This window comes from Diabrotica virgifera, chromosome 5 (assembly GCF_917563875.1).
Source record: "Diabrotica virgifera virgifera chromosome 5, PGI_DIABVI_V3a".
Classification (NCBI taxonomy): Eukaryota; Metazoa; Arthropoda; class Insecta; order Coleoptera; family Chrysomelidae; genus Diabrotica; species Diabrotica virgifera.
In genome coordinates, this window is record NC_065447.1 from 118,566,850 (window position 1) to 118,581,203 (window position 14,354).

Consider the following 14,354-nt stretch of genomic DNA (forward strand, 5'->3'; position numbering starts at 1 on the left):
ATATTAGTATTATATTAACTGCAAATAAAATTACTTAAACTTGTTTATTTAACACAATAATTATTGTAATTTATGTCAATAATTAACTTCGAAAAAATTTTAAAGGATTGTGTGAGTAGATTTTCCAGGTAACCACAGAAAATAACAACCGATAATAAATATACAAAATAAATACGGTAAACACTGTCTTCTCTGCACTTTTGAGGTGGAAGACAGTGTTTGGCGCCGGAAAATGGAAAGGTATCTGGAAACTTTAGACAGTGATGACACACAGTCAGAAGGAGGGTCAAAAAGGAAGGACAGATATATGGATAACGAGGAAGATGATATTTTTAGAAAGAGCAAAAAGTTCTCGAGAACACCAACAAAAAATCAAGAGAAAAGAAATGAAGAAACAAAAATTGATCAATTATTAATAATGATGAGCCACCTCACCGATGACATTAAGGAAATAAAAAGAAATCAAAAAGAAAGCAAGGAAGCAATAGAAAAGCTCATTATAGAAAACAGAGCGCTGAGAAAAGAAAATGCGGAACTAAAAGAAGAGAATATAGAAATCAAGGAGGAACTCAGAGAAATAACAAACCACATGGAAGTTATGGAAAAACACCGACGAATAAATAACGTAGTCATGAACGGTCTAAGGATAGACACATATGAACAAGCAGGGTTAAAAGAAACAACTAACAATTTCATCAAACAACACTTAGGAGTAGAGGTTAAAATAAGGAGTGCTCACAAGCTAGGAGAAAAAACATGCCTCATTGAATTAGAAAACCAGGAAGAAAAAAGAAAAATAATGGAAAAAAAGTATAAGTTAAAAGAAATAAGAGGGCTGAAGGTATATATTAACGAAGATGCAACCATAAGAGAACGAGAAATACAGAAAACAATTAGAAACATTGCTCAGGAAGAAAGAAACAAAGGAAATGAAGTCAAGATTGGAGTAAAAAAAATATGGGTAAACAACAACGAATGGAAGTGGAACGACAAAGAAGGAAAAATGATCAAAACAACATAAAAAAACTAGCAGACAATTGTACCATGGGAATAACGATGACGACACAAGTACAGAAAAAGGATAACGATAATTCAAAAAAAGGGCAAAAGAGAAAAAAAATGAAAACCGGACAAAAACACAAGAGAACATGTCGAAAAGAACACTTACTTTTAGGAACATGGAATGTAAGAGGCACATATAGAGAAGGTAAACTTAAACATCTAGCGAGAGAAATCGAAAAGTTCCAATTTGACATAGTAGCCTTGCAGGAGACGAAACAGCTGGGAAATGATATATTAGAAATAGAAGATACAGTGTTTTTTAATAGCGGCGGAAAGAATAAAACACTAGGCACAGGTTTTATGCTACGAAAAGAACTAAAGGAAGCAATAGTAGAATTCAAACCAATATCAGATCGAATATGTAGTATCAGGATCAAGGGAAAATACCAAAAAATCACTCTCATAAATATTCACGCACCATCTGAAGAAAAAGATAATGATGTCAAAGAATCTTTTTACAGTGAACTAAATAGAACAATCGAAAGTATACCCAGATACGACATGAAAATTATTTTAGGCGACGCAAATGCCAAAATAGGGAAGGAAGAAGTATTTAGACCGACAATAGGAAAACATAGTAAACACAATGAAACTAATGAAAACGGACAGTTCCTCATAGATTTTGCAAGAGAAAAAAATATGATCATAATGAGCACATATTTCGAAAGAAAAGAAATACACAAGGAAACATGGATATCGCCAGATAGAAAGACCAAAAATCAAATAGATCACGTGCTGATCGAAAAAGAAGAGCAGCAATGTATAAAGAAGATTAGAACATACAGAGGACCAGATGCCGACTCCGACCATTACATGGTGGGTATCAAAATGAAGCAACTGATACCTGAAAACAAAAACAAAATAAAAGAAAAGAAATGTATAAATAAACCAATTCGGTTTGCAACAAAAAAAGTGCAAGAAACATACAGAGAAACAATGGAAAGGGAACTAAAAAAGATACAAATAGAAGAACAAACGGAGAACAACTGGGAAATCATAAAGCAAGTAATGAACAAAGCAGCAAAAGAATGTAATAAACAAGAGATTAAAAAGAGGAAGGAGTGGTTCGACATAGAGTGCCAAAAAGAAATAGAACTAAGACAATCATTAAGGATGGAAATGATCAAGAAGTAGAGAGAAACATGGCGCCTCAGAAGAACGGTCGTGTTTACGACTCGGAAGTTAAGTGTTGTAAAAAGTGTTATAAAGTTGCACAAAGTGGTCTATTATGTGCGAATTGTGGAACGTTATCCCATAGTGGCTGCCTGAAGCAACTAAAATCGATCAAATATATCGATGATGAGACAGTTATATGCTGTGAGGAGAGTGTGAGGTTAAGTGATCCACCAAACAAAACCTTGGATAGTGAGGCTGACGATGAGGATCCGAGACAAACTGAAATAAGGTACTTAAAGAAAATTATTAATCAGAATGAAACAATAATATCAAATCAACAAATTACGATAAATTTATTGAAGGAACAACTAGATTTATTTAAATATATGCAAATAGCTGATCAGTCGCCATCTACAAAACAAAATACGAATTCAATCAACCATTCAAACAGAGACCCAAATTTTGAACGACCGAAACAGTCTAGCAGTAAAATATATCCAAAAAACGAAAACACTACACCCGCAAAAAATGTTGCTGTAAATGAAAGTCTTGTTGTTGATAAAGAAAGGAGTTCCCCAACAAAAACTCTATTTAAAAATAGTACCAATAAAAATAAACAAGTTGTTTCCTTAATCGAAAATAATAAACAATTATCAGCTGATATTTTAAGAATACAAACGGAGGCAAAATGTTCAGATATCATTAATTTAACAAACGATGAGAATTTGATAAATACTGAGAGTAAAAATTCGGTTCCAGTTCCAAATAATAATGGGCAAGAATGGAAAACTGTTAGGTATAAAAGAAGGAATGGACCTATTGTTATTGGCAATAATGAAAACTCTGAAATCAGTGGTGTCCCAAAATTTAGTCATCTTCATGTTACTAGGGTAAACCAGCATACAACGGCAGATAATCTTAAGAAGATGTTAGAAAAACACTTTCCAGAAGTGATATGTACGTCCTTAACGGCTAAGCATCCCAACATATATTCATCCTTTAAAGTCTCAATTTTTGAACAACATTTTGGTTTAGCGATGGACCCAAAACTATGGCCCGTAGGCTCTTATGTAAGCAGGTTTTTTATGAAGCGTCCAACACATACTCAAATAAAATGAAGGATGAAGAAACGACCGTTAACCCTCCATCAAATTTTCAAAATAACCTAATTCAACAAGGCACGGTAAGCATGTTTCATGTCAATTTACAGTGTATATCAAATAAAGTCGATATGATCAATGCTTTTCTTGCGGATAAAAAGTTCTATGACGTCATATGTTTTTCAGAGCACTGGCAAACTGAAGAAAATCTAAAATTAATTAACATCTCCGGCTTTTCACTAGCTAACTTTTTCTGTAGGGTTGAAAAGAAGCAAGGTGGCGTTGCAATTTATGTAAAAGAAAATCTTATGTATTCTTCTCTTAATCTAAATGAATATAACGTAGAGCAAACTTCAGAGTTTTGTGCAATTTATATACCTTCAATGAGAACCAATGTTTTAACTGTATACAGATCAGGTAATGGTGACTGTGACTTGTTCTTGGTGAATTTTGAGAATGTTATAGCATTCTTACTTAACAAAGCAGACAAACTGATTATACTTGGGGATTTTAATATAAATTTTAAAATTAAATCTGAATCTTCTTATGATATTCAAAATCTGTTAATGTCTTTTGGTCTAGAAATAACGATAAACGATTATACTAGAATCACATCTCAATCCAGTAGTTGCATCGATAACATTATGACTAACTTTTCTGAAAATATCTACAGGGTGGGCGTATTTGAACCTTGTTTCTCTGACCATCGAGCACAATTTATATCTATTGATTCTGATCTTAAAGTTGTTGACACTAATCAATCACTTCAACGGTCTATTACTTCTTCTGGTTTGCAGAAGCTTAAATATGCACTAGCTAGTACAAAGATGGACTTTTTCTATGACAACAATAACGATCCCGATGTCTTGATGTTCTTTTTAACTGAAACTTATAACAACTTAATATTAAAGTTTTTTCCATTAAAAAAAGTACGACAAACTGCTAAAATAACACCCGTGCAATGGTTTAATGACGAATTAAGGTCTTACAGATCTAATCTTTCTCTCATTAAACACATTGCAGATGTCACTAAGGATCCCGATATTTTCAAACTATATAAACAACAAAAATATGAATATAATCGGCAGTTACAAAATGCTAAAAAGTCGGCTTACTCTGGTTTTATTACTAACTCCAATAATAAACCTAGAGACTGCTGGAAAATATTAAACTTCGAAAGAGGCAATACAAGATCCAGTTCGGTACAACCAGATCTATCTCCAGACGAAATAAATCAATTTTTTATTACAATCGCGGAGAATATAATTACATCCCTTCCCACTATTAATAACGATATCCTCTTCAGTTACAGAAACTATCCTTCCCCGAGTAAGTCCTTTTGTTTCCGACCCGTTGTGGAAGATGAGATCTCTCAAATAATTAAATCTCTTAATAATTCCAATTGTAAGGACGTTCACGAAATAAATAGCAAAATTTTAAAAGAAACTTACCAAATAGTTTTAACACCTTTCACTCATCTTATTAACTTAATTTTATCAACTGGAGTATTTCCAGAAGCACTAAAGTACTCAAAGGTACTACCTATCTATAAAAAAGGTGATTCCTCGAAAGCTGACAATTACAGACCCATAAGCATTGTTTCTACATTCGGGAAAGTGATTGAAAAGGTGATCAAACAACAATTATATTCTTATTTTGAGTCTAAAAGTTATTTTAGCAACTCGCAATATGGATTCAGAAGTGCTCGTTCTACTACAAACGCGGTATATAATATTGTGAGCGAGGTGATTGAGGGGCTTGAACGTGGCAATCGCATAGCAATTTCTCTCTGCGATTTGTCGAAGGCTTTTGACTGCGTTTCACATGACATTTTGCTCCACAAATTAAACTATTATGGAATCAGAGGTATCCCTCTTAAGCTTATCTCTTCGTACCTATGTGGTAGACACCAGGCTGTAGTGTCTAAAGGTTATCTCTCCGATTTTCGACCCGTAAAACATGGAGTCCCACAAGGTTCGGTCTTGGGACCTCTTTTATTCATTATATATGTCAACGATTTGCCTCATTTCATATCTCCGTACAAATCAGTACAATTTGCGGATGATACGACATACATAATATCAGGTAATAAAAATGAGGATTTAAAAATGGCTTACGAGGAAGTCTCTGATAAATCTAGCACATGGTTTGCTGCGAACAAACTAAAACTCAATACTGAAAAAACGCAGGACTTGATTATATCTGCAAGTGGTTTACATGGCGATCCAGATGACAAAGACACTGCTAAACTATTAGGAATAACCATAGACAATCGATTGAACTGGTCGGCTCATATTTCACAAGTAAAGGCGAAGCTGTCTAGTTCATTGTTTCTTATTCGTCAACTAGCAAGGGTTGTCAGCTTTGAGACATTGAAGGTGACATATTTTTCTTTATTTCACTCACACCTAAGCTATGGATTAATCTTATGGGGCAATTCAACAAATGCTCTTCAAATTTTCAGGATGCAAAAGAAAGCTATCCGGATTTTAGCAGGGGTTAGTTATCTGGAACATTGTCGACCTCTCTTCATCAAATTAAAAATTATGCCGCTACCTACTCTGTTGATATATCAAGTTCTGACTGAAATTCACAGAAAAAGGTCCCATTTAACAAAGCAATCTGATGTTCACGTTCACAATACGCGATACTCTCACTATTTACGAACAAATCGCTCTAGATTGCGTCTTTCAGATAAAAATTGTCTTAATTATAACTACTACAATATTTTACCAAAAGATATTAAACAGCTAAGCTGTAACAGTTTCAAAAAAGTAATAAAAAGGTATCTGTTGAAACATTGCTTTTATTGCTCGGAAGAATATATGACTCATTGCAGAACATCTACTGAAATGCTTACCGTGACACAAAATATTTTTTGTTAATCTATATTCTTGTTTGTGATACATATTTATAAGTTGTGTTTTATATTTCTGTTTTATATACCTTGTGATTTTATATACCTTGTAATTTTTATATTCCTTATTTTGACTTTGTAATTTTGACTTGCTACAAACAATTTTTTTTTGTAAAGTAGTTAAATAAATCTATCTATCTATCTATCTATCAAGAAAGAAACAACAGAGACGCATGATAGATATATAGAACAAAGACAAAAAGTAAAGAGGTTGTTGAGAAAAAAGAAGAGAAAACACTTAGATAATAAGCTAAAAGAAATAGAAGAGAACTACAGAAATAAAGAAATAAAAAACCTGTATCAAGGTGCCAGAAACGAGAAAAGAGGATACCAGCAAAAACCCATATTCGTTAAAAACAAAGCTGGAGATAATATAAGCGGCGAAGCAGAAATAGTAGAGAGATGGAAAGAGTATTTTGACGAATTACTAAATGGCAAGAATAAGCCAAACCAAAATGAATCCATAGAAGCAGAGACAGAAAATGAACAGTTAGAAGACATAGAAGATAATCCACCGAGCAAAGAACAAATCGAGGAAATAATTAGAAATCTTAAAAACAACAAATGCCCTGGAAGCGATAACATAACAGCAGAGATGATGAAATATGGTGGAAAATTGCTGAATGATTGGATACACAAAATCATAAAAGATATATGGTTAAAAGAACGAATACCAGAGGACTGGAAGGAAGCAATTATCTGCCCATTACATAAAAAAGGCGACAAAACAGAATGCAGTAATTACAGAGGAATAGCTTTATTAAATACCGTATACAAAATCCTAGGAAAATCAATAAAAGACAAACTTGAAAAAGAAGCTGAAAATATAATAGGCGAATATCAGTGCGGATTTAGAAGAGGGAGAAGCACAACGGACCAAGTATTCGTAATCAGAGAATTACAAGCAGAAAGCTATGAACACAACCTACCAACGATAGCACTATTCATCGACTTCCAACAAGCATACGATAGAATAAAGAGGAAGAAATTAAAAGAGGCGCTTGAGTAATTGGGAGTTAGCAGAAAGCTACGTAACATGATACATCTCACTCTGAAGAATACAGAAAACAGAGTCAAAATAAACAATCAATCATCAGAAAAATTTATAGTAAACGAAGGATTAAGACAGGGCGATCCTCTGTCATCTTTACTCTTCAACTTATGCCTAGAAAAAATAATGCGAGAAGCAAAAATCAATAGAGAAGGACTCATATATCAAAGAAGACACCAAGTTTTGGCGTTTGCGGATGATGTGGTGTTACTGGCAAGAGGAAAAAAAGAGCTACAGGAGATGGTACAGAGAATAGTAAAAGCAGCGAAGAAAATGGGACTATATATAAATTCAACTAAAACAAAATGTATGGAGTGGACAGATGGTCAGTTTAGGAATGGTCAAAAGTTTAAAGTAGAAGTAGAAGAAGGAACATCATACGAATTCGAAATGGTAGAAAGATTTACATACCTAGGGGCAATAATATCACGTAAACCTATCATTAAAGAAGAAATACAAGCTAGAATAATGGCAGGCAAAAAATAATGGCAGTTTCTATCAAGAAGGGCAAAAGTACAGCTATACAAAACAACTATACAGCCAATAGTAACATACTGCAGTGAGACATGGACAATGACAAAAAATGAACAAAATTTACTGGAGATCTGGGAAAGGAAAATACTAAGGAAGATATATGGAGGAAAAATAAGGGACGGTTTATGGATAAGAAGATCAAATGATGAGTTAAAGCAATTATACAACCAACCTAATATAATAGGAGTGATAAAGGCTCAGAGACTTAGATGGCGAGGTCACATTGAAAGGATGCCAAACACGAGGACTCCAAAAAAGGTACTAAACTACACTATAACTTCAAGAAAGAGAAGAGGAAGGCCGAAAAATAGATGGAAGCAAGACGTCGAAAAAGATTTGGAAAGAATGGGGCTAGAGGGCCAAAAAAGAAAAATGAGTGACAGGAAGGAATGGAGGAAAATCACATATCAAGCCAGAGAAGAGCTCAGCACATAAAGAAACGTGAAAATGAAGAAAGAAAAAAACAAACTTTTCAAGCCATGGGCCTCTAAGGCCTTTAGTGCTATTGTATATATATATATATATATATATATATATATATATATATATATATTTTTTACCAATGTTTCTTGGGTTTAGGTTCATAAAAAAAGCTTGTCTATGATGTTATGACCATATTTATTGATATATTATCCGACGTTTCGGCAGGAAATCCATGCCTTTTTCAAGGATTGACTAAAACAACATTTATTGAAAGCTACAATACAATTTAAAAGAAAATCGACTTACCATGCAATCGTAAATTTAGTTTTGAAACAAGTACACAAATAGACGTCACAATTAAAACAATGTTAAAATGTTAAAGCATAGGAACGGACCCACTAAGTCATTGCGTTAAGAGAGTAATGAACTGTGTCAAAAATTATTATGGTGTTTATTGATGTTTGATTTTATGTTAAGTCAAAATAGTTGTCTTCGTCTCATAGGCGTGCTGAAATATTATATAGTTAATTTTAGATTAAGTTGAAATATACCCTATTAAGGTTTTTGACATCCCGTTTATCATTGACAGCTTTGTTATTTTTTTTAATTTCTATGGACTCTAGCAGTTCCCTCTTCTTTTTGTTGGGTTCACTTTTTAGGATTTTAGTTTTATCGAAATCAAATTTGTGTTTCTTTTCGTTTTCATGTTTTGTGAGGGCTGTAGTGTTATTTTTGTCATATTTGTGAGACCGAATTCTAGAGTTTAGTAGCTGGCTGGTTTGTCCGATATATACCCCATCACAATTTGAACAAGGAATTTCATATACAACATGTGATTTTTTTGATTGCGGGGTTTTAGTTTTAAGTTTAGTAAAATTCCTTTTCAAGAGATTATATCCTTTGTGAGCAACTGTAATGTTATGCTTGGCTAGGAGATTCGAAAGTTGTTCAGATAACCCTTGTATGTAAGGCAAAGACATATATTTCTTCTTTTCCTTATTATTTTTGTTGTTGTTTTTGTTGTTGTAAAATGTATGTAGTCGTGACTTGAAGGTGTTTTCAATGAGGTGATGTGGGTATGAATTAAGTGTTAGTGCTGTTTTTGCTTTTTTTATAGCATGAGGTCTATTGATGGGATCAGACAATCTGATGGCTCTGTCGGCTAGGCCAATAACTACTGATTTCTTCTGGGACAACGGGTGATGAGAGTTGAAGTTTAGGTATCTTGACGACCAGGTTTTTTTGGTGTACCATGAAGTAGTTATGATGCTGTTGTCTCGATGTAAGGTCAGGTCCAGAAAATTGATTTGACAATTTTTTTCACTATTTAAAAGACGCTGAGGACCTGAAATTTAAACTCAAAAATATACATTTACCTACAACGTATAAATTAGTGTCTCTCGATGTTGTATCTTTATACACCAATATTCCCATAGATTTAGCGAAAGACATCATTAGAAAAAAGTGGAATGAAATAAAAGTATTTACAGACATCCCTCTAGAAGAATTTGTTTCAGCAGTCGAAACAACATTAAAATCAACATATTTTATATATAAAAACAAAATTTTCCAACAAACAGATGGATGCGCTATGGGTGCTAGCATATCTAGCGCCATAGCCCAATTAGTTCTAGAGCACCTAGAGGAAATTGTTTTGAATAAAATAGATTTCAATATTCCTTTTTTCTATCGATACATAGATGACTGTTTAAGTGCAGCACCAGAGGACAAAATGAATGTTTTGCTAAATGAGTTCAATAACTTCCACCAAAAACTCAAATTCACGTTAGAAGTTGAAAAAAATTGTCAAATCAATTTTCTGGACCTGACCTTACATCGAGACAACAGCATCATAACTACTTCATGGTACACCAAAAAAACCTGGTCGTCAAGATACCTAAACTTCAACTCTCATCACCCGTTGTCCCAGAAGAAATCAGTAGTTATTGGCCTAGCCGACAGAGCCATCAGATTGTCTGATCCCATCAATAGACCTCATGCTATAAAAAAAGCAAAAACAGCACTAACACTTAATTCATACCCACATCACCTCATTGAAAACACCTTCAAGTCACGACTACATACATTTTACAACAACAAAAACAACAACAAAAATAATAAGGAAAAGAAGAAATATATGTCTTTGCCTTACATACAAGGGTTATCTGAACAACTTTCGAATCTCCTAGCCAAGCATAACATTACAGTTGCTCACAAAGGATATAATCTCTTGAAAAGGAATTTTACTAAACTTAAAACTAAAACCCCGCAATCAAAAAAATCACATGTTGTATATGAAATTCCTTGTTCAAATTGTGATGGGGTATATATCGGACAAACCAGCCAGCTACTAAACTCTAGAATTCGGTCTCACAAATATGACAAAAATAACACTACAGCCCTCACAAAACATGAAAACGAAAAGAAACACAAATTTGATTTCGATAAAACTAAAATCCTAAAAAGTGAACCCAACAAAAAGAAGAGGGAACTGCTAGAGTCCATAGAAATTAAAAAAAATAACAAAGCTGTCAATGATAAACGGGATGTCAAAAACCTTAATAGGGTATATTTCAACTTAATCTAAAATTAACTATATAATATTTCAGCACGCCTATGAGACGAAGACAACTATTTTGACTTAACATAAAATCAAACATCAATAAACACCATAATAATTTTTGACACAGTTCATTACTCTCTTAACGCAATGACTTAGTGGGTCCGTTCCTATGCTTTAACATTTTAACATTGTTTTAATTGTGACGTCTATTTGTGTACTTGTTTCAAAACTAAATTTACGATTGCATGGTAAGTCGATTTTCTTTTAAATTGTATTGTAGCTTTCAATAAATGTTGTTTTAGTCAATCCTTGAAAAAGGCATGGATTTCCTGCCGAAACGTCGGATAATATATCAATAAATATGGTCATAACATCATAGACAAGCTTTTTTTATGAACCTAAACCCAAGAAACATTGGTAAAAAAATATATCAAGGTTCAAGAATTAAACTCAAACTATATATATATATATATATATATATATGTCAATAATTAACTTCGAAAAAATTTAAAGGATTTTTAACTATAACCATGGATCAGTATATTTTTTACTTTTATACCTTGTTTACTATTATGAACTTTGGCGTTTATCATTTTCAATGACAGTGACATTAGCGTATTTGCTGTGTTTATGGAATTTAAAACTTATATTGTGTTTATTTTATAAAGTTATATTGTGTGTATTTTGAATATATAACATATTATATACATAGTTATATTATTATATTATATACAGTAAGAGCCACCATACTAGACACATAGGAACATTGAGCTATTACAGTCCTGGACCCTTCACTTGTTGCAATGTTTATTATTATGTCAAGTGACGTTTAGAACGTCAGAAAATGTATAGAAACTGAACATTACCATAGAAAATTGACAAATAATAGATCAGCTGTATTAAATCCAGCTGATCTAATTTTGACGTTTATAGTTGTCATTTTGTTAAAGTTGTAAGTTTTAATGTATTGTACTATTCTTGGTCTTTGAATAGAGTAATTTTAAAATAGAGTAATAATACTATTAAGTTATGTATTTTTTGTATCGAAAAACAATTATTTTGAATAGTTTCTTGACAGTAACATGTAACATGACAGAGATGAAAGTCACATCTGAAAACGGACCGGATTAGCCCATAAGCATAGCAATTATAGTCCGTCCGCTATAACTTTTCCCATGCGGTACGATTCATTTTCAATCAAATTAAGTCAAAACATAAATTGAAACGAACGTCGATGTGTATATACATTTTGTATAGGTACTGTATACTATATACTACACACATCGGCGTACGTTTCACTTTCTGTTTTGACTTAATTTGATTGAAAATGAATCGTACCGCATGGGAAAAGTTATAGCGGACGGACTGTAGGTGCCTACCCATGTGTCTAGTACGGTGGCTCTTACTGTATAGTTAAATATAAATGTACAATATAAGTTTATAAAAGACGTCCACCAATAATAGCTATTTCCTATATTTATTACAATGAGAGTAGGTACTTTGTACTTATAATTTTTCGGAAATGAATGTAACTTGAATTGACTATTTCTTGTATTTTTTACAATACATAATTAAGACAGCATTTGCTAATAGTAAGCAACCAATTATTCAGCCGTGTACTATTGGTAAACAAAATTTATTTTTGTAAATTATAATTTTAATCTCGAGTAGTTGATAATTATATTTTTTTACTAATTAAAATAAAAAAAGTCGTAGAAAAAATATAGTATTCTACTTGCATGTAATGGCTATTACTCACTCTGATGAATTACGACACTCGCCTACGGCTCGTGTCGCAATTACATGCTCGTTGAATAATATACTATAATATTCCTTTCAGAGTGAAATCACTGCCTGGATAGCTTTTCAAAAGAAAAAGTGGGAGTTCCAATATTTACAAAAACATTCTGGATCTAAAAATAAAAAAATGAAAACTAATCAAAAGTTAGCAGTATTACGATCATCGGCATCAGGTACCCTGGGAAATTTTCTTCAAAGAGCACAGGTGGTAGTCGTTACAACCCCATGGCAAGTAATTCAAATTGCAGAAACCACAATATCTGGTCAATTTAGATTATGGGCGTTGGTAAGAGTTTATTTACATTTCACATATCATTGTAATATCAATTCTGAAGCTATTTTCTTGTAGCATTTTAATATAATATACAGTATGGTTCAAATGAAAGGAATAAATTCGTTATTTCGTAAGCCGATAACTTTAAGGAAAAATCCTGAAATAGGTCGATTTTTATTTTTAAATTATGATTTTTGACATACATATTATACTAGTGACTTCATCTAACTAGTGTGCTGCTCATTTGAAAGGTTATTCAATTCTCTATTTAGTAATACAAACATTAACAATTATTTATACAGGGTGTCCAAAAATATTTTTTTTAATTGAATTAATTGACAAACAAAGAAAAATGTATGTAATTTATTTAATTCAAAATACATTTCACTGCAATCAGAAAACAGAAAAAATGTTTATTTAAGGCTGTTCCTCACGATTCTGAGCATAGCTAAATTCCAATGTAAAAGTTTAAACAATATGGCAGATATTGAGATAATTCTTTTTTTATATGAAAGGTATTAAAAAGTTCTAGTGCACTATTTACTTATCAATTATTAAATTGTTTAAACAATATGTTTTTTTTAACTTTTTTGCTTAAAATTTTGGTAAAAAAATTTAAATTTAAATACGGCACTAGAGAATTTTCCCACTTTCCGAATCTGTTTTTGTTTTTAACATAAAGGGTAACACAAAGCAGCTATTTTGTTTAAACTTTTTTAAAAAATCTCAAAGTTTTGCTAAAAGGTATCTCTTTCGGCCGTCATTCTGTCCTTGTTGTCGATATCCAGCCCGCGGCCAGCCAGCAGGTAAAGGAACCCTGTCGGTAGGATTATCAATAATGTTATTACAGGTACAAAAACGAATTAGTGCTTATGAATGGACAAAGATTATTTAGACTTTTGACAAAATTGTTATTATAATTTTTATTTCAAAACACCCTCTAAAGAAACATTACACAATTCTATATGTATTTATAAATGTAATTTCATTTTATCGATCTTGCTCATGATGCTACTCAAATTCTTATAATACGTGTTACTTGTATAAACTTTTTCATTATATGTATTATCATGTATAATATGATATGCATAATCCGTTTAGAACGTCTTTCGACGTTATCCGATCCCATTTTTCATTCAATTCGGCTGTTCCATTGATCTTCTCTAAGTTCTTTGGATTTGGAGCTCATTGAGTTTCTTATTCTTTTCATCCATGTTCTCTTAGGTATTTCTCTCTTCTTTATTCCTGTAGGTGACAATGCGATTACTTGTTTCGGGAGTCTACTGTTTTTCATTCGTTGGACATTTCCGAACCATTTGAGCTGCTTTCGTTGTCTGTCATCCATGACTGTACCTTGTATTCTCATGCGTGCTCTAATTTCTTCATTTCTTATCCTCTCCCGTTTCGAAATTACGGCACTACAGCCCAAATTGAGCCCTGGCCTCCTTTATTTTTTGCCTCCACCCTTGCCTGTCTGTGGCTGCTCTTCTCCATACACGGACTCCTAAAAGGAC

At 32.7% G+C, this 14,354-nt stretch overlaps 1 protein-coding gene across 1 annotated transcript in view; it reads left to right on the forward strand.

The window, feature by feature from the left end:
* Window positions 1–14,354, forward strand: part of LOC126884313 (DNA polymerase epsilon catalytic subunit 1) — a 263,412-nt gene that overhangs the window by 120,845 nt on the left and 128,213 nt on the right. Inside the window, exon 16 of the mRNA XM_050650251.1 lies at window positions 12,607–12,852. Within this exon, the coding sequence (XP_050506208.1) occupies window positions 12,607–12,852 (246 nt within the window). The remainder of the gene's footprint in view (window positions 1–12,606; window positions 12,853–14,354) is intronic.